Source organism: Chinchilla lanigera, unplaced genomic scaffold (genome assembly GCF_000276665.1).
Source record: "Chinchilla lanigera isolate Chin_1 unplaced genomic scaffold, ChiLan1.0 scaffold00030, whole genome shotgun sequence".
In the NCBI taxonomy this organism is placed as follows: Eukaryota; Metazoa; Chordata; class Mammalia; order Rodentia; family Chinchillidae; genus Chinchilla; species Chinchilla lanigera.
Genome location: NW_004955431.1, coordinates 19,151,230 through 19,172,042, shown reverse-complemented (window position 1 = coordinate 19,172,042; position 20,813 = coordinate 19,151,230). Strand labels below are relative to the sequence as shown.

At 37.7% G+C, this 20,813-nt stretch overlaps 1 protein-coding gene across 4 annotated transcripts in view; it reads left to right on the top strand.

Annotated features, from left to right (window-relative positions):
- Positions 1-710: 710 nt before the first annotated feature.
- Ccdc186 (coiled-coil domain containing 186) overlaps positions 711-20,813 on the top strand; it is a 50,396-nt gene continuing 30,293 nt past the window's right edge. The window contains exons 1-3 of one of the 4 annotated variants that reach the window (XM_005387812.2): positions 711-798; positions 10,951-11,640; positions 17,044-17,170. In XM_005387812.2, coding sequence (XP_005387869.1) covers positions 10,985-11,640; positions 17,044-17,170 — 783 coding nt within the window. In that variant the 5' untranslated portion in view covers positions 711-798; positions 10,951-10,984. Of the gene's footprint in view, positions 799-900; positions 1,119-1,176; positions 1,410-1,660; positions 1,859-10,950; positions 11,641-17,043; positions 17,171-20,813 lie in introns of those variants that run through there. The other 3 variants (XM_013515849.1, XM_005387811.2, XM_005387813.2) reach the window with 3 other exon arrangements.

The following is a 20,813-nucleotide window of genomic DNA, read 5'->3' as shown; positions in this document are numbered from 1 at the left end:
ATTAAAAATTCAAATACAAGATAGCAATACCTTTACTTTATTTCTTTAGTTTTATATTTTTATAGGGAAACAGTTGGTACCTAAAGACATTTATATGCTCAATGCCAATTATAAGTTCAGAAATAATATTCATTATTGGCAAAATGAGTACTGAAACTATCTTTTTTTCTTCCTTGTAATAATATACCTCACTAGGAATGTTTGGTTGATATATTGTTTTAAAGCGAAAGCGTTTCTTTACTGTTACAAACATTTTAATTTCAAAGTGTGTTTTAATACAGGATCTTCCTTTGAGGAGAGAGATGCCGATCCTGGCTGAAGAGAACAAAAGAATAGAATTAGCGCTGTGTTTTTTTCCCCAGCAATTAATATGAAAAAACCGTAACAGTTATTTTACTTCACAAACTTCTGACTCTTCTGAATTCACTATTTTCCCTCCGAAGCTCTGCCTAAAAAACCGCGTCGTTTCCCTGGTGGAAGATTTGCACTCTCCGCAGGCAGAAACTGCTCGCCTTCGTCCTGCGGGCGGTCGCCGGCAACTGCGCTCAGCGCCCTTCTTGTGGCCATGCAGAGCGCTGGGATCCCCAGCCCGGAGGCGGTATTCGCCGTCCTCAAGTCGCCGAGCCCCGTGTAGGAGACGAAGGCGCCAACAGTTTATTAGTAAACAATGGCAGCAGCTGCGGCTCTCAGGAGCCGAACTCTGGGGCGTTTCGGAACCTCCAGAGGGCTCCAGGAGAGCTGACTTTGAGAAGGGACAGGTAGGCAGGCTGCCCCGGTGACTCCGCCCTCCCGCAGCAGGTGAGACGTTTGCGCCTCAGTGCCGGGAAGCCAGTTTCGAATTCTTTTATTATTTTATGCCCTTGACTCATAAGAGGATGGGCCAAAGGGTGAGGAAGGATAATATCCAATGGGCGCCTCCTACTAAAAGCAATCAGCCGCTTGGATCGGGAGAGGCGTAAGCGGTCGGACTGGACTGGGGGCAGAGCCGGCTCGCCGGGTCCCGGGGGCGGCGGTGCCCAGCGAGGCCAAAACGCGGAGCAGCTGGCCCTCCCCGAGGCTGGGAGGCCAGAGGGAGGCCGCGCTGCGCTGGCCCCGCCCACTGCGGACAGGTTACCCAGGTGCGCTGCGTCACGCCTTCTGCGCCGCGCTGATTGGTTTATCTAGGAAACCCCGCCCCCTCAGCTGTAGCCCGGCCGGCTTCAGCTGCGCCGCCATCTTTGTTGATGTGTCAGCTCCGCGGGGGTTTTGGCGAGCGGCGGCGGTGGAGAGAGCGAGGGAGTTGTCTGTCTCCCCACCGCTGTCTTTCCCGCCCACTCGTGGCGTGGCGGTCCCGGCCATGGAAAAGTTGACCCTTGAGCCGGAGCGCCAGAGGTCCCATTAGGGCGCGGCCTGGGGCTTGGAGGAGTGCGGTGAGTGCCTGAGGGGCCCCCGCGGGGGGCTGGCGAGGCGCGGCGGCCGGGCTGTGGACCCCTCGCGCGGCCCCGCGGCCCCGGGGCGGGGACGAGCCGCCCCGCGTCTCCCCTCCTGGTTCTCCCGCGGAGGCGGGTTGAGACCGGCGCTGGGGAGCGCGCTCCGGAGCCCCTTCCTCTGCGTGCCGCCCGCCCCCGGGGCGCGGAGCCGGGTCCGCGGGGCCTCGGGGATGTGCCCGGCGGCTGAGCTTCGCGGCCGAATTTGGGCCGATCGCCTGGGCTCCACCTGCTCGGGGAGCTGTGATAGACCCGGGCACCTATTTCACTTTTCCTTTCGAAGTTGACTGTGTGTTTGATGCCGTGGCGACTTCTTATGTCCTTCCAAACACTTCCATTACTGTGCTTTTAAGTTCCTTGGACGTGATTCTTTAGGGTTGCGGAGACGGGAGGTAACTCTTCTGTTTTTGTTACCATTTTTTTTAACCAGGACATCGAGCCATTCCATCAACCTTAGTTGTGCGGAAGGAATTTCAAATTTATATCTCCATCAGACTTGTGAGTGAGCGGTTCCCAAGTAGGAGTCCTGGGGAACGGTGCGGGTGTAATTATGGCTCAGCTCTTAACAGTTTCAGCAATTTCAGCAAGTATTCCCATCTTGATTTTGTTAGGAGGCCTGGACCTGCCGTTAAGAGTATCTCGGCATCTTCTTTGACTTGATAGACTCGTTACCTGTGGGAAGCAGAAGAGTCTAGTAAAAAACACGTTACGAGGGGCAGAGTCCTTCACAGTTTGCTGTCGTGTAAGTCGTGCTCCTTTCACACCCAGCATTTTTATGTCTTCCAAGATGATAGGCTGGGTGATTTTCTAAGAAAAATGTGTAGTCAGTCAGTGGAACAATGTCTCAAGAGAGACGCTGGTAGTCATTAAAAAAAAATTTAATCTGCTGTAAATGTTTAGGTATGTTAGCTGCGGGTGTGTCCTTCCCGTTTATTAACTCCCAAGTATTATTGTTCACAGTGTTGAGCTTGTGGAAAACATAAAGGTTGAAGAGACATCGATAATAAAACTGAAGTATCTGTGCAGAAAGTGCACTCTTCCCTGTGCAGCTCCGTACTTTGTAGTTCTTCATCCATCGTTACCTAGACTAAAAAGCCATGATGATTGGCCTTCCCTCCCCCCGCTTTCTTTTTGTATTATCTGAAATTCAGCGAAATATGGGGTAGTTCACAAATCTTGTATTATTAAAATCCCCCCTCTTTAGACGTAATACCTGTTACTGTAATCACCTGAGTACATTTTGCACTCCCTTCCCCTCACTCTCTCTATTGGAGATTGAACCCAGGACTTTTCTTCAAGCAAGTGCTCTCGCTCTTAACTAAAAATTCCATTTTATGGTATCATAGGTATAATTAGTGAAGAATCTCCCAGAAGATGCAAGGGTTATGTACTTTTCTTAAGACCTCACCTAATTGAGATAACTGCGTGTAGACTTACTGTTCTTTAAACAGAGATCGATAGAATGTCATTGGCATTTCAGAATCTTTATTTTTAGCTGATTGGAAAGTGGCCAGCGAGTGGCACGGTAACCACTTTTAACCTTTTAGTTCCTTTATCCATAAGAGCAGTCCTTTGATGCTGTACAATGACAGCATGGCTGATTATAATTTAGTATATTCATTTGAAAACTGTGTTTAAACTACATGCTGACATTGTAAAAGAATGTACAATGACATTGTAAAACAGTACATTCAGCTCTCTAGGGAAGACCGGGTAGATTGAAGGATGAAAGCAGCCATAGTTAGAAATTTAGAAAACCGTCTTTCCTTTTGTAAGATGATAAGTGATATGTCCTAGCTTCCCAAAGTCATCTGACAGTTTAAAGAATCCTTAACTTGAAGTTCTAGGTTTTTCTTTGTTTTTTGTTTTTCTTTCGGTACCAGAAGTCGAACTCACCACCTCACACTTGCCAGGCAGGCGCTGTGCCGCTGACCTAAATCCCCAGCCCCTAGGTTTCTTCTTTGAATAAAACTTTTTTGAGACTGGTTTTTTGAGACAGGGTCTAGCTATGTATTCTAGGCTGGCCTTGAACAACTTCACAGTGATCCTCCTGCCTCAGCCCTCTGAGCACTGGGATTATAGGCATGCCCTGTGACTCCTGGCTCTTTTATCTCTTTTTAAGAAAAGCCAATTTTTCAATGTTTTCTAGGCATCAGTAGGCTTACAGTATTGTGAATGTTATATTTAGTATTCATTTTAGGGGCAGCAGTGAGATCATAGATAATTTAAAAATTTATAACGCATTTTCTGATCTTATTTTTTATACTACTATGAATTTTCTCAGCTGCTGAGATTAAAAATTTTATTTGAGCTAAAAAGTAGACAAAGAAATGGAGTAAAGGGGTAATAAAATACCAGCAGGCATTTTGTCTGTTGTTAAGACCATTCATCCCCATAAAGCATCTTGTACAGCATTGCATGGTAAGTGCTAATGAATAATTTAACTTTTTTGAAACTGTCACATCAGATTAGCCAAACCCAGGTTAAAAGTAGCTTCAAATTGTAAATACTAATCAAAACTCTTTAGTAAAAAGCAAACTTACAACTTTTATTTAGTTAATATATTTTCATTTTATCCTTTTAGTTTCTAGATTTGGAAGAAAATGACTGAAAATAGTTTTAATATTTTCTTAAGCTCATTAAATTGCAAGTGAGATATTTACAAATAGCTTCAGCTTAAAATCCTATATTAATAACTTTCACTTTTAATATTTTCTTGAGTTCCATAAAGTGCAAGTGAAATCTTTACAAATAGCTTCAACTTAAAATCCCATATTAATAACTTTCTGTCATGATATTTTAAAAGGTTATTAGAGGTATATAAAATTGCATGGATCTAATATACCAAATTGATAATATCATATACGTGATATAACTTAATAATCTGATATGTGACCCTCTTTTTCCTGGACTGCTGGTGGCCCTTAATTTCTTTTTCCTGTTATTTTGTCACAGGAATTAGTGGCTGTTCAGGGTTCCTGCAGCATCTATCATGCTGAGCCTTTTTAAAAAACATCTCTCTGTGTGTATGCAATATGATGTACATATCATAAAATTTGCCCTGGCCTGAGTCTTGGGTCCAAGGCTAAAAAACCCCTACAGGGACTTTGGCCTCCCGCAACACTTTTAAAAGTGTTTCATAATACTTTTCAACTACTTTTAATGCCCTGTTGCATACAAAGGAAATGCAGTAAATCAAAGTTAAATTTTACCCCAAAGCTCAGTATGTGACTACTGTACTTTAAAAATTGCTTCTTCCTTTTTGCAGAACTAGAGTTCTTTGAAATACCTCAGCTTTTAATCTTCTAAAGGTTGAATTTGATTGGTATAAATTCACCGTACATGAAATTTTGCTGTCAGGTATGTTCATCATGGGAAACAACAATTTGTGTTCCATAGTTTTTTTTTAAATTATATTTTATTTTAAAAATCTTTATCCAAAAATGTTTTTAAAAGTAGGAAAATAAGTTACTTGGAGGTTCCTGAGCAGGTGATAGTAGACTGGATTATTATTTTTTTTTTTTCTTTTTTTTTTTTTTTGGTTTTTGTCTGGTACCGGGAACCGAACTCACGACCTTGCGCTTGCCAGGCAGGCGCTTTGCCGCTGAGCTAAATCCCCAGCCCCTAGACTGGATTATTTTTATAAATTTGGTTTTTGCCTCTGGCTTTTCCTGCCTACATCCCTAGCCCTTTTCATTTATATTTTTAAATTTTGAGACAGAGTCTTACTAAGTTACCCAAGCTAGGCTTGAACTTGTGATACTCCTACCTTCGCTTCTCTAAATGTTGAGGCTTCAGGTGTGAGCTGCTGAACCCAACTTGCTTCTGACTTTAATTGCCATATCAGAATCTTATTAGAAGCTGGGCCTGGTGGTGCATGCCTGTAATCCCAGCACTCTGAAGGCTGAGGCAGGAGGATTGCCATGAGTTTGAGGCCAGACTAGGCTACACAGTAAGTTCAAGACCAGTCTGAACTACATAACAAGACCGTGTCCTAAAAAATACCAAAAACTGAAACAAAACCCCAAAAGAATCTTATTAAAGCTATTCTTTTGTGTATGCTACTTTCAAAATGTATCTGGGAAATATGTAAAAATCCCTTTGATGTGCTTATACTTTTCCTACATAAGACAGTAAACCATTATTTTGTAGAACAGAAGTGGTCTCACAGGCTCAATTTGCTTATCTTAATGCGTATTATTTGAGAAGTATATAGCTGTATTATTTGGGGGGCCTGAATGATACAATTTATAATTTAAAATTTAGAGTTGTATAAAATATTATGTTTAACTTAGTTTTTTTTTTGGACTTAAAAACACTCGACCTTTTTTTGTGTAGTCTCTGGTGGAACACTATCAGATCTTAAACTACTGTAATGTTAAAATATTCACTCTATGACCTACAATGTTTTAGTGTTTATTGGCAGCAAAACATGATGAATAAGATGTAATGTAGTACTTACGTGTTAGTCCACTGCACCGCAGATCTGTACTACGAGGGATGTCAGTTTCATCCACTGCGTTGCTCCCACCACCTAGAACAAAGCCTGTGCAAAACAGATGCTCAGTACATATTCAGTGAATGAGTTAATATTTGGGAATTATTTCTAACTTGATACCTTTGTATGAGCCTTGTTTGTTTGTCTGTTACCAAATATCTGTAGATTGGATTAATATGATTGGTGGGTTTTTTTAAAGTAAGCTTGCATTTCCTGGTTGTATAGTGCTAATTAGAGGAAAAATGAATGGAACTAAAAACTGTTAAAAGCAGTGCTTCCACTTACATAGATTTCCATGGAAATAATTTTATAGAAATGCAACTTCCTTCCTTAAGAAACAATCCAAAAGGGATAATGCTTGGCTTTAAGGCAAATAAAAAATGTTCCTTGACCAGTTGCCTACAGCTGATGAGCTCCAGTAAGAGCGAAACCAGTTCTCACATACTGAAAGTTTTGAAGTGTGAATTGGTCCTGTAGTACTGTGTCAGAAACAACTCTGGGGAAAATAAATGTTTGAATTAAGAGCAATTTTGTGACTAATGTTTTAAAATACAGTATTTCTCCCAATGAGTAAGAGTTATTAAAAGTCAAAGTATCTTCTTTACTTTGAAAAAGCAACATATGTTATCTATATGTATATTATCTGTAACTGGTAGTTACTACATATGTGTATGAATGAATTTGATTTGTACAAGCATTTCTTAAAACAATTTTATAAACAAATGTTTAGTTTTAAATCCTCACCATTTAGTCTACTGCTAGGCTCTTCTGTCCTCAGTAGCTTTGGTGACAACTTCCCTCTCTGAAGAAAAAACCTGGACAGCATCCAAATTAGTCTGCACCAGCATTGCCTGCCAGAAGACTAAGCTGTTTTTTCTTAAGTAATTGTGGACATAATCAAAGTCTGTTTTATTTATGTTTTGGTTTGTTTTTGTCTGCTACCATTCTTGAGTGGTTTTTAAGCTTTTGGGGAGGAGAATAAATGAGTACGAATGTAGTTGCAAATCTGTCATTTATCTATTATTACCATCATATTACTTGATACTTAGGGATTTGTATTCAGTTTGAAGTGAGGTTCTTTCTTGAAAGAACAGAACTCATTTAAAAAGTGGAAGAATGCCTGTTCAAATATATCCTAAGAAAGACTGTCTGCTTGCTGAGTATGAATGCAGTATGTTTTAATTTTACATGTCATTTTTGTATGTGTGCTGAGGTGAAAGAGACGGCTTTAGAATCAGTCACATAGCTAAACGTAAGTAGTCTGTAGATAGCTGGAAGGGAAAAGTATTTAAGATGGAGATAACATGGAAATGTTGACTTGTAGATTGGATGAATTTGAATAGACTGGTGGGACTAGTAAATTACAGTGAAGCACTAGGATTCTAGGAATGTGTTAGATAAGACTAGAAAAGTAGTACTACTGTAACTGTTTTACTGAGCAATCTTAACTCTGGGGTATACAGATGAAAAAGTTTTCATTTATGTATTTATTTACTTATTGTGCTGCTGGGGATCACATTCAGGACCTCACACATGTTAGGCAAACACTCAGCCACTCCCCAGCTCTATTTTTTTTTTTAATGACTTTTTTTAACCTTTGAGACAGGCCCTTACTTCTGTAGCTCAGGCTGGCCTTGAACTTGCAGTGATCCTCCCAGCACAGCCTCCTGAGTGGTAGGATTACAAGCATCCGTCACCGTACCTGACTTTTTTTTAACTGAGTCTACTAAGAAGACTCATTAACGCTGCATAAAACACTCCCAGCCTGTCAACTTTCTTCCAAAGTACACTCCCTCATGGTCTGATGTTATAACACGTATGCTGCTTTGATGGTCACAGGAATTAGGATAGGCCCCTGTCAATTACAAAGCAAAGCAAGCAACAACAACTGCAAGAAAAAAAATCACATTCTTAAAGAAAGTTGAAATTAGTTCCCAGCTCCTTAGCTTGAAGAGGCGTAATCTGACTCTGAGACTGGTTCAGACCCTTTCTCTGCCGTGCCCTTGTGGAGTTGGGGAAAGACAGCCAGCCTGCTGAGGCAAAGCTTTTCTTTTTGCCTGAATCTTTTAAAGAGGAGAAATAGCCTTGGCCTCACTCTGGTTCACCTGGCTGATGGTGATCTCTGATGTGTGTGGATATTATAGGGGCAGTGTTGTAGTTCCTGAGTCCTTTTGCCACTGAAGACCTTCTTCATAAAGCGGGTCCTCTCTGGTTAGCAGAGCCAGTATTTTCACACTTGAACCCTCTTCTCTGGATTGGTGGGCCCGTTGCTTGATCTGATGCTGTCTCACCCCTGGACTATCCCAAGTAACCTGTGCTCGTATTGCCCTTGCTCCTTTATTTGCAGTTGTAGGCAGGAGAACAGGAGATGGAGGGAAATTGGACAAATCAGCAGTTAAATGTTCCTCTTATGAGGTGACCCGAGGCCTGGATGTGTTCCAGATAGAGGCAGTTAACAATAGAAATGCAGGAGACCTGAAATGGTTAAGAGCATATGAGGACAAATTAAAGGAAGGAGTCAGATGACTAAGAAAAATGATGCCATTGTCAGAAACAATAGAAAAACAATAGAATTAGCTGGGGGTACTTAATTATAGAACTATAATTATGATTTTGTGGTTTTTTTGTTTGTTTTTGTTTTTTTAATCTTTCTTCCGGTACCAGGAATCGAACTCACGACCTTGTGCTTGCCAGGCAGGCGCTTTGCTGCTGAGCTAAATCCCCAGCCCCTATAATTATGATTTTGGATTGGCTATTTTGAGTCTGAGATTATGGAGAAACTTCCAGTGGAAATGCCTATACTCGGAGAGAAACTTTAATTCAGAGACAGACAAAGAATAAAGAGATAATTAGATATCTAACTCGAGGATACAGGACTGAAAATAATTGTATAGGCATCAACTGTGAATTGTAGATTCAAGTTATGTAAATTGACAAATTCTAGGAGGAGTAAAGGCTAGGGCTGAACCCTCGTTTCAGGTGAGAGGATAATAAACTGGTATTTGCTTAGTGTTTTTCTGTTGACAAATCGTGGCACACAGATAGGAGCCATAAAGTCATTGATAAAGTTCCTTCTCAACTGCTGTATGCTGGGGAGTTACTGTGCCTTTATAGTCTTATTCTCTCCTTAAAAGATTCTTTATCTTCTGCCCATCCTTTTTTGACTGCTCTGGGCTCTATTTCTATTGGAATAGCATTAACTAGTCATGTTAAAACTGCTTCATTTTTGGAGTACTTTCTAAATTGATAAGATTTCATTAGCAACACACAAGTTATTAAAGAGCATTACTATAGGTAAGGTAGTGGTCAGTGTCCCTGTTTGAAACTCATTCTACTTTACCCTGGATTTTGGAATATATCAGACATATGAAGCTTTTTATACTTACAATGTGTATTTTCTAAGCCAAGTCTTCAACACTAGTGTGAACTTTGGCTTGCTTATAAAATATTTATAGCAAGATAATGATAGTTTCTATTTAATTGCTTTGAAATCAATGTTATGCAGATAAATAGAGTACTAAGGTCAATGACTATATTAATCGATGCCTCAGAGCACAGTCTAAATTGACAGACAGGGATACTTATCAGACAAACTGGTCTTCCTCTAATTTTCTATGTTCCTAGAATAATGTTCCTCAAATACTAATTTTATCACATCATTCTGGGCTTACAGATTTTAATTTGACAGCTGGGCATAGTGGCACATACCTGTAATCCCTCAGGAGGCTGAGGCAGGAGGATTGCTGTGAGTTCAAGGCCAGCCTAAACTGCATAGTGACACTTGTCTCAAAAAAAGACTTTAATTTGACTAATGTTTTCAGTATATAGTTTCTATTTGTTAGAAACTATATATAATCAAGTATACAAGTTTAAGGTTTATAATTTGTCCTTATTAACAAAATTCACTCCTGCTTAGTATCCTAATTTACCTTTTCTATCCTCTTACCACCATCTCCATCACAACCTGATATAAACATGGAACTTTCTGTTATGTAAAATTTTATTCTGTTGGTTTTCCATTAGTACATCTCATATGGAATTCTGTCCTTTCTGCTCAAACAATTGTCTGCCTACTTTTTAATCTAACTTAATATGGCTTTGACAGTTCATCTATCCTGCATGTGCTTTGTTGATACATGACAAAAGAGGTTGGCAAGTCAAACATCACTGTAACATTTTATATTTATCACGGGGTAATATTTAAAGTTGACTAATTTTTATAAAGTAGTTTGATTACTATCTATATAAATGATACCAACATGTATTTTAATCTTATTAATTTTTGATGGTGTTTTTATTGACCTGGGTGGTGCATATGGGCTCCATTTGATTTGCACTGAACATTGTTTTATTCCTGATGAGAATGTTTGAAAATCATTGGAGTACTTCCTGGATCCTGCCTGCATGAAAAACTAATTCCTATCTGGGGTCCTTTATGCCTTCACTTCCTTTTATTTCTGAGCTAGGCTTCTGAGTTCCAGGAAGCTATGCCTTGTTATTGTTTAGTTTTCTTTCTCAGTAAATTTTTATCATCATTGAATTACATTGTTTTGTTACCTCCCTTTGTGATTTCTCTTCTAGTGCTTTTCCTTACTGCCTTCTTTCTCTTAGTATTTTTCATATAGATCTTCCTGTTGTCTTTTCCCCTCACAGAGCTAAAGGAATCTACATATATTTTGGCACCAATACTTCAAGTTATACAAATATTATTCTTTATCTAATGTATTAAAGAGATGATTGGGGAGTGCCAGACTGAAAGAGTGAACTTGGCTAGCTGAAGAGAAGGAGAGAGACTTTGCAGTGGCCCTGCTAGTTGTAGCCAATTTGACTTGAGTATCTTCTTTTTTCTCAAAGAATGGCTTTTATTAATGTATTGTTACTGATGAAATTTGTGATCTTAGTTATTCTGTATAATGGAGTATATGCAAAGATTTATGGGGTCTTGGTTTTAAAACTTTTTAAAATTTTGATGTTTTAATTTCTTAGATGTAAAACAAAAATCAGGAGTGGATTTGAAGCAATGCAAAGTGAACTGGTACCAGTCAGCATGTCCGAGACCGAGCACATAACCTCCATTTCTTCGGAGAAACATATTGGAAAAACACCTGAGTTAAAGGAAGACTCATGTAACTCATTTTCTGGTGATGAAAGCAGCAAATTAGAGAATGAATCCAAACTGTTGTCATTAAACCTTGACAAAATCTCATGTCAACCTAATGAACACTGTCATATTGAAGCTTCTGAAAATTATGTTCCAGATCATGGTGGAGGCGAGGATTCTTGTGCTAACATAGACACATGCCCTGAAAATTCTGAACAAACAGCTAACTTTTCTAGTGGAGATTCCACAAAGCAAATGTCAAAAACAAGTGACACTGAACAGACAGTAACACAAATATTGGCAGAAATAAGGTCATCTACATTTACAGAAGCTGCTAATCAAAAGACTTACTCAGAAAGTCCCTATGATACAGACTGCACCAAGAAACTTATTTCAAAAATAAAGACTGTTTCAACATCAGAAGACTTGTTGGAAAAAATAGAATCTGAACTCTTATCTACGGAGTTTGCAGAACACCAAATACCAAACGGAATGAATAAAGGAGAACATGCATTAGTTCTGTTTGAAAAGTGTGTGCAAGATAAGTATTTGCAACAAGAACATACTATAAAAAGGTAAGTTTAGTTCTTTAGGTAATTGTGTCGTAGGGCTTAGAGATTGAATTTTTATAAGGGAAGTATCATCTTGTCTACTTTTAATTCCATAATAGAGCCATGCACATAGTTGATAAAAGTATGTTTACTAAATAACTGAACAAATGTCAACTTTTTTTAGTAATTTAGTATTCTAAATATAAATAAGTAAATATAATAAATAATGTAAATTTGCTAAAGACCTAGAACTTTTTATAATGGTGACCAAAATTTTTCTCTCTTAAAAAATGTTTACAATTCTGGGTTTTAAGCTGGGGGCTTTTGCATGCTGGTAAGTGCTTTCCCAACTGAGCTGTACTCTCGGCCCGTATTTTTTGTGTTTACAAGAATGTGGAACATTCTTGTAAAAGAACCTCTTGTTGGCAAACCTATGGCACATGTATTGTTTTTCTTCTAAGACAAAAGATGTTACTGTATGAGTTGCTTTTTCTAAACTAAAACCTTAGCATTCAGGTTTAACTGCAGTGTTGGGACTTTGCGATAAATAAGTGGGTTTTGGGTTACAGTTTGGGCACTTCTGTCTAAAAGGTTTGGATCGCTGATGTAAAAGTGCAGTAGTACCTTGGTTCACGAACGCTTTTGTTTGCAAACAATTTTGTTTGCAGACAAAGGCATTTGGCAGATTTTTTTTGTTTGTAAACTGCATAGAGTGACAAACACACAGTGGTCATCTTTTCCAAAATTGTGGGACAAATTAACTTCATGAACTGAGGGAGCACTATATGTCAAAAGTAAGTGAAATTCAGAAGAAAATTAGAAGGCATAAAATGTTTCCTTAAAATTCTCACTATAAATTAATTGGTTGAAAAAATGAAAATTTAAAGACAGACAAATTAGTTGATTATTATCTAGTAAATAAGCACACAGACTTCTGCTTTTAGATTTCTCAGATTTATATACTTCTGCTTTAATGATGGTTTAATTGCATTCTGTATTTTTATTCTAGATTTGTTTAGCTAAGTGATGTATTGGTTTAGGTACTCTTACAACCTTTAAGAAAGGAAAATAAAATATTAGCCTTCATTAGATATGTACTGATACATACTGATTCTTTTCAAAAATATGATAGTTAAAAAGCTTCTCTTTAAGTTAGGGGGAGTTGTGTATATAGAGAAAAGGAGGAGGTCCACGTGCCAGAGGAGGATGGCAGAGGAAAATATACCACAATCCAAATATTGCTTGATATGGATTTGACTTTTCTTTTTTTTTTTTTTTGGTATTTTTGAGACAAGGTCTCGCTATGCAGTTCAGGCTGGCCTTGAACTCACTTTGTAGCCCAGGTTGGCCTCGAACTCACAACGATCCTCCTGCCTCAGCCTCCCGAGTGCTGGGATTACAGGCGTGCACCACCACGCCTGGTTGGATTTGGCTTTTCATGATCTACTTGCTTCTACTCTACTCTGCCAGAATATCCTGTTCAATGGATCAGTCTTCCCCCAGCCAGCTGGTTTACCCAATGAACTTTAATCTCTTAATGTTCAGGGTTAGTCCCCCACCCCTTTTATATGTAAGCTTATTTTTAATTGTGATAAAATGGACATAAAATTTACTATTTTATCATTTTAAAATGTACAGTTCAGTAGTGCTAACATGTATTCATATTATACAAACAACCTAAAGAATTTTTCACCTTGTAAATATGAAACTCTCTGCCCATTAAACTGTAACTCCTTATTCCCGCCTGGACCCAGTTCCTGGCAGCTACCATTTTGCTTTTTGTTTCTGTGAATGTGATTACTCCTGATACTTCATAGTGCTTGTCTTTTTGTCACTGTCTTATTTCACTTCACATAACCTCCTCAGCTTATCCATCTTACAACATGTATCAGAATTGCCAACCTTTTTTTTTTTTTTTAAGCACTGGCAGTTAAATCCAGGGCCTTTGCACTAAGGGCAGCCTTCTGTTTTTTATTTTAAGACAAGATCTTGCTAAGTTCCCAAATTGCCAGATGGGGCTAGAACTAGTAAGCCTCCTACCCCAGCCTCCCAGAGTACTGGGGTTAAAGGCAGGTAGCACCACACCTGGCTAGAATTTCCATACTTTTTAAAGTTGAATATTACTTAACATTCTGTGTATATACCACACTTTGTTCATTTATTCATGGACATTTGAGTTCCTTCTACATATTGGCTGCTCTGGAAAATGCTGCTCATGAAAACAATTGTGCAAAAAAAAAACCAAAAAACTTCAAGATTCCAATGCCCTTTGTAATACCACCCTAAAACTAATTCCTATTTGTGTTCTTACTGGAATAGTGCTATTATGTGAATACGCTATAGACTGTACTTTTTTGCACTGTCAGTGTTTCTACCACTTGTACTTTTTTAAGGTAACTTTCTCATTTCCCTGTTCTGTGTACCTGTTATTTTAGATCATCCCCTTGAGATTTCCTGTCATGCATCTTCCCATTTTGCTTCAATGTGGACTCTTACACTTTCATACATCTCTTGTAAATTTTTCCATGATGCACGTTTAATAATCACAGAAAAGATTACATGCTATTAATTATGTGCCTGACACATTACAATATTAACTCATGGAATCTTCACAGCAACTGTATGTGGTGTGTAGCACTGTTATTAGTACCATTATTACCTCCGTGTAGTAGTAGAATATCTTCATTTTAGAATTGAGGAACCTGAAACAGAGTTATGTTTCTTGTTTTCAGGGTCACATGCAAGTCAGTACAAGACTAAAATCTGAGCCTTTTTGTTTTGCCTCAGAGGTTTTATAAATGCAGCTATTGGAAATTAACTAGTTATAAATTGTTAAATTTATCTAAGAACTTTAGGTGCATAAAAAATTGATTTTTCTTTTTCATTCCATCCTGTCAGGATAGAGGCAGCATAGTGGTAGAGTTCTAAACAGAATCCTGGAGCCAGGATATTCCCCTCACACTTTGCAAGCTCTACTACATTGGCCAGACTACCTTTTTTCATCTCTGAGGGGCACAGTACTTATCTAATAGGACTTTTATGTGACATTGAGGCATTACAAATGTCATGTATTATGGTAAAGCCTGGTTGATCTTTTGTTAAATACATAATGTTTTTAATTGCAAGTGAGGTGCTTTGTTGATTCAAGTCAGCTCTGAAACAGTTCAGTTTTTAAAAATTTTTACCTTTATTTAACTTTTATGAAAAGGATTTGTTTCATTTCCTTTGAAATTTTCACAGATGCCTATATTTCCAAATGCTTATTTATACTGCCATTCCATTGTTTTTTCCCAACTTCACTAAGGACAAAATTACACATATTTTAGGTGTACACCCAATGCATGGTGACATGATTACCACAGTTAAGTTAGATAATACATGTATCACCTTACATACTTTCTGTGTCTGGTGTGACCCCCTCAAGATCTACTTTCAACAAATTTCAAGTATATAATGTTACTAATTGTTATCACTGTGGTGTACATTAGGTCTCCAGTATTTATTCAACTTAGAACTGAAAATTTGTAGCCTTTGACAGACATCTCCCCTGGCAATTACCATTCACTATTTTTCAATTCCTGTGTTTTCTAACATATCAATGTTGTCCAGTGTCCCAACCAAAATTTTTAATTAAGAACAGGTATATAAATGATGTGTGCTTGGCATGTAAGAATCATGTTGGTCTGTGGTTGTGGCTCAGTAGTAAAATGCTTGCCTAACATATGTGAAACTTTCCGCTGGGTTTGATCCTTAACATTGCAGTATACAAAACAAAAGAACATCAATTAAAAAAAAAAAAAGAAAAAAAAAACCAGTTTGAATGTTCTTGTCTTTCTCCTTCTTTCCCGCTTCTCTAATTCAGAATTATAGCCGGGATTCTGATCTCAAGTTTTCTGTAGCAAATTGATTATATACTTGGGGCTGGGGATTTAGCTCAGTGGCAAAGCGCCTGCCTGGCAAGCGCAAGGTCGTAAGTTTGATTCCTGGTACCAGAAGAAAAACAAAAAAACCCAAATTGATTATATGCTTAATCATATAAATAATTTAAGTTAAAACCACTGTGTCATGAATGGCTTGAATAAACATGAATGCTGCATTTGCCTCTTTACCAAACATTTGTATGCTTATTTCTTCACTACTATGCTAAAGTACTAGTTCCTCAGAGAGGCCTGTTATGACTCCTTTCTGTCATCTTGTCTTCATGTTTCTTAATAGGATTTAATCATTGCCCGATATACATGTTTACATATGTGTATTTTCATTTTCTTCTTAGAATGTAAGCTCCGAGAAGGGCAAGGAGGGGCTGGGGATTTAGCTCAGCGGCAAAAGCGCCTGCCTGGCAAGCGCAAGGTCGTGAGTTCGGTTCCTGGTACCAGAGAAAAACCAAAAAAAAAAAAAAAAAAAAAAAAATTAAAAAGAAGGGCAAGGATTGTTTGCTGACATATTATTTACATATAGAGTGATAAGGTACATAGTAGCCACCCAGTAGGCATGTGTTGAATGAATGAGTGATCCTCTAAGAAAAGTGGGAAAGGCCTGAGCTTTGGAATTACACCTGACTTCAGAACTCAGATCAAACACTCACTGTATGACCTGGAATAAGTTGTAGGCTTCACTCTTGTTTTAAGTTCATAAAACAGAAATGATGGTGAAAATTTCATAAACTTATTTTGAATATTAAATGAAACAACACTTATAAGGCTAAACTTAGCAAATAATAGGTGTGCAAAAAGTGTTAGGTAATAGTTATTACTATTAATCTAGAATAGCTGTTTCCTACATAGTTCTGAGTATTTTATGGGCAATTTTTAAAATTTTATTTCTGATTTTGTACAGGAACTTGAAATTTGTTTAAATTTTTCTTTTACTTTGACTACCCTTCTGTAACTAATAAAAGGCCATTAAAATATTTTAATCTAAAGCAGGACTTCTCCCCCTTGGCCCTATTGCCATTTTGGGCCAGATAATTTTAGCCCTGGGGCCTACCTTGTGAATTATAAGAAGTCCAGTAGCATTTCTTATCTCTACCCACTACATAGCAGTAGCAATCCTGTTTATCTTGATCTGAAATTTCTAGGAAAAAATTAATATCTGATTGGCCAGAGAATGTTTTGCAAAATATCTGATGAATGGATCAACAAAGCGAGTGCTTGGGATGATGCCTAAACTGAGCTGCTTTTCTTCAGTTGGCAGGATTAGAGAGGTACCCTAGCATTGAAAGTACAGGCACATTACTACGAGGATACTTTCTGAGAAATGTATTACGCAATTTTGTCCTTGTGTGAACATACTTTATTATAAAAAGATAATTTAGGGAGGTTAACTTAGAATGATAAGTGTCTATACTCTTTAGATAGATTATATTCCACTTCTCATTATTTCTCCATTTTTAATTCTGTTTTACTCATACTACCCTTTTATGTTTAGGTTAATTAAAGAAAATAAGAACCATCAGGAGCTCATCTTAGACATTTGCTCAGAAAAAGACAACTTAAGAGAAGAACTTAAAAAAAGAACAGAAACAGAGAAGCAGCATATGAGCACAATTAAACAGGTAAAAAGATAAAAAATTTTAAAGACCATACTTTAACCTAGAGAATACATTCCTGAAAAATTTTATATACATTTAAGTTTTGTAAATTGAAATGTTTTAAATGCAGAGAATTGCTTGATATTTAAAGCATTCTCTTATGAAGTGGGACCAAAGCCTGACTTCCTTATATGTAAATTTCTACTTTTATGGTTTGTGTGACTATTCTGCTAAATATAATAGAACTTACTATGTTCAAAATAATAGTAAAGATGATTTGATTTGACAGTCAACTAGATTGTTTTTAACCGAACAAGGAAGAAGCAGTAACTAACTAAAAGTGTATATCCAGCATTAAATTGTTGTTACACTTACATTACAACGCAGTTTCATTCGCAGTGTTTTTATGAACTACACTATGACAACTGGCTCTTAGACTTTAGATTGTATCTAGCTGCCTTTCCTTTGTCTTTTAAATGAACTGTAATGGGTAGATCAACAAAGTGGCTTTGTCTTGATAACAAAGCTGAGCTGTTCTTTATCTTTGAGTTGCTTTGTCTTCTCTGGGCAGGATTAGAGGCCTTTCAGCTTTAAAAGTAACTTAAGTAAGTGGATATGCAGTAAGAAATGTATAATTAGGTGATTTTACCCTTGCTTGAACATCATAGGATATGCTTAACTAAGACGCCTACACCACTAAGTGATATATGATCTTATTGGACTGTATATGCAGTCCATTTACAGAAACATTATGTAGCTTGTTGCTGTGATTTCCTTTTGTTTCATCTTTCATAGAAAGTTTTACAATGAATGTAAAAGTAAATAATTGATAATAAAAAATTAAACTAAGTTTATGCCTCATATATATTTAATATACCTTTATAGAGTTGGAAGATAATGATAGTTGTAAATTTTTATGTATGATGTTTAATCCTGGCTTGTTTGTGCTCTAGGCCCATCCCAGGTAAATCGAACTTCAAAGGTTAACATGTGAAGAAGCCTTAACAATAATACCAACCCATATATTTTGGTAGTTAGGTTACTGTTCATGACCAGAATTCATACTGAGCAAATGAGATGAAACCAGAGCTCTTGCTTTCATAAGTTTATTAGGGCTTTTTGCCTTTTTAAAAAGAATATTGAACCTGTTTTAGTCACATTGCTCGCTGCTGAGATACCATACCCAACACTCAGAATTTAAAGGAAGAGAGATTTATTCGGCTTAGGTTTCTAGTTTTTAGCCCACGATCTGGTGGCTCCAAGGCGGGGCAGGATGGCAGAGGAGTAGCTGCTCTCACCGAGTTCAGGAAGCAGAGGCAGACAAGGGAAGAGCTTGGAGGGAGATACTACCTTCCTGGTCATTCCCACAGTGACCTGGCTCTTTCGACCAGACCCCACCTCCTAATAGCAAGCCAGCTTTGCCTCCTTTATATTTATTTACATTTTACAATTTTATTGGAACACTTTTGATACGTATAATGATCACATTCATCATAGGGAATTTGTACCTGTACATAATACATCCTGATTTTACCCGCAGTCCCCTCCCTGTCCTTAAACCTTTCTTCCTTTCCTTATTTACAAAAGCTTTATTTCCATTTTTTCCTTCTGTTCTTTTTTGTCCTTTTCCCTTCCTTCCCTTCCTTCCCCACCATCCTTGTTCTCCTTCCTATTGAAACATTTTCTTCCTATTTCCCAGTCATCTATTTTGGTCCTTGTTTGTCCTTTCAGTTTCTCACAGAAGGGAAACAATGCGATGTTTAAACATGTGTGTCTGGTTTATTTTGCTGTAAAAGTATGGATTTAAATTGAATCCATTTACCTGAAAATGTCTCAGGTTTATCCTTCATTATGGGAGAGTAGTACTCCATTGTGTAAAAAAAATCTTTATCCATTCATCTATTGATGGTCATCTGGGCTGTTTCCAAGATTTAGCTAATACAAATTGTGCTGCAGTAAACATAAGTGTGCATATATTGCTGTGGTATAATGCTTTTAACTCTTTGAGAAAGACACCAAGAAGGAAAATAGCTGGGTTCAAATGGAACCTCTAGTTTTAGTTTCTTGAGGAATCTCCATCTTGTATTTCCATATTGGTTGTACCAATTTACACTCCCACCAGCAGTGGAGAAGGGTTCCTCTTTCTCCACAGCCTCACTAGCCTTTGTTATTGGTTGAGTTCTGATGATAGCCATGCTTTCTGGAGAGATGGAATCTCCGTGTTGTTTTAATTTGCATTTCTCAAATGACCACTGATGTTGAATATTTTTTCACATATTTACTTGTTGTTTGTACTTCTTTGAGAAGTACAAATCTATTCATTTCAGATACTCATTTTTGGACTAGGTCTTTTAATTTGGGGGGATCTGATTTTTTTTTGAGTTGTTTATATATTCTAAGCATTAGTCTTTTGTCTGAGAAATACCTGGTAAAAAATTTTTCCATGGGTTATGTCTTTACTCTGTTGGTGATTTCTTTTGCTGTGCAAAAGTTGTTTAATAGAAGGAGATCCTAGTTGTTGATTCTTTGTGATACTTCTGTGCGATAAGGGACTTATTCATAAAGTCGTTGCCTATACCTATGTCTTTAAGAGTTTTGCCTGTTTTGTCTTCCAGCTGAGTAAGTGTTTCTGTTTTAATATTTAGATCTTTGATCCATTTTGATTTTAATTTAGTTTAGTGCATGGTGAAAGGTATGGGTCTAGGTTTAATCTTCAGCATGTGGAAAGCCAGTTTTCCCAGCCTCATTTATTAGAGGCTTTCTTCCAGTGAAGGTGTTTGGACCCTCTGTCAAAGATAAAGTGGCTGAGTATGTTTGGAGTTGTGTCTGCATCTTTTATTCTGTTCCGTTGATCCTCAGGGGTATTCCTCTGCTAATACCATGCTGTATTGTTGTTTTTTTAATCACTGTAGGTTTGTAATACAATTTTAAGTCAGGGATTTTGATGCCCCCTGCCTTGCCTTTGTTGCTTGGAATTACTTTTGCTATTCTAGGTCTCTTCTGGTTGCAAATGAATTTCTTAGGATTGTTTTCTCTACTTCTGTGAGGTAGGCTGTTGGTACTTTGATCAGGATTGAATTAAATCTGTACAACAGCTTTGGAAGTATGGTCATTTTGATTATATTGGTTTTGCCTGTCCAAGAAGAAGGGATATCTTTTCATTTCCTAGTATCCTCTTTGATGTCCTTTTTCAGAGTAGTGTGGTTTTTAATGTAAAGGTCTTTTACTTCCTTCGTTGAAATGACTCCTGAATATTTCATTTTTCTTGATGCTATTGTGAAAGGTGTGGTTTCCCTAATTTCTCTCTCTGTGGGCTTGTTACTTGTGTACAAGAATGCTATTGATTTTGGGGGGGGTTGACTTTGTATCTTGCCATGCTACTGAATTTGGTGATTATACCTAAAAGTCTTTCGGTGGAGTTTCTGTGGTGGTCTGTGTAAAATTATCATGCCATCTTCAAATAATGGTAATTTAGCTTCTTTTCCTATCTTTATTCCTTTTATTTCTTTCTCTTGTATAATTGTTCTGGCTAATGTTTCCAGAACTGTTTTGAACAGGAGTGGTGAAAGTCCTTGTCATTTTAGAGTGAAAGCTTTTCAGTTTTTGACCACTTAGTATGATGTTGGTAGTTGATTTGTTTTTTTTTTTTTTTTTTTTTTTTTTTTTT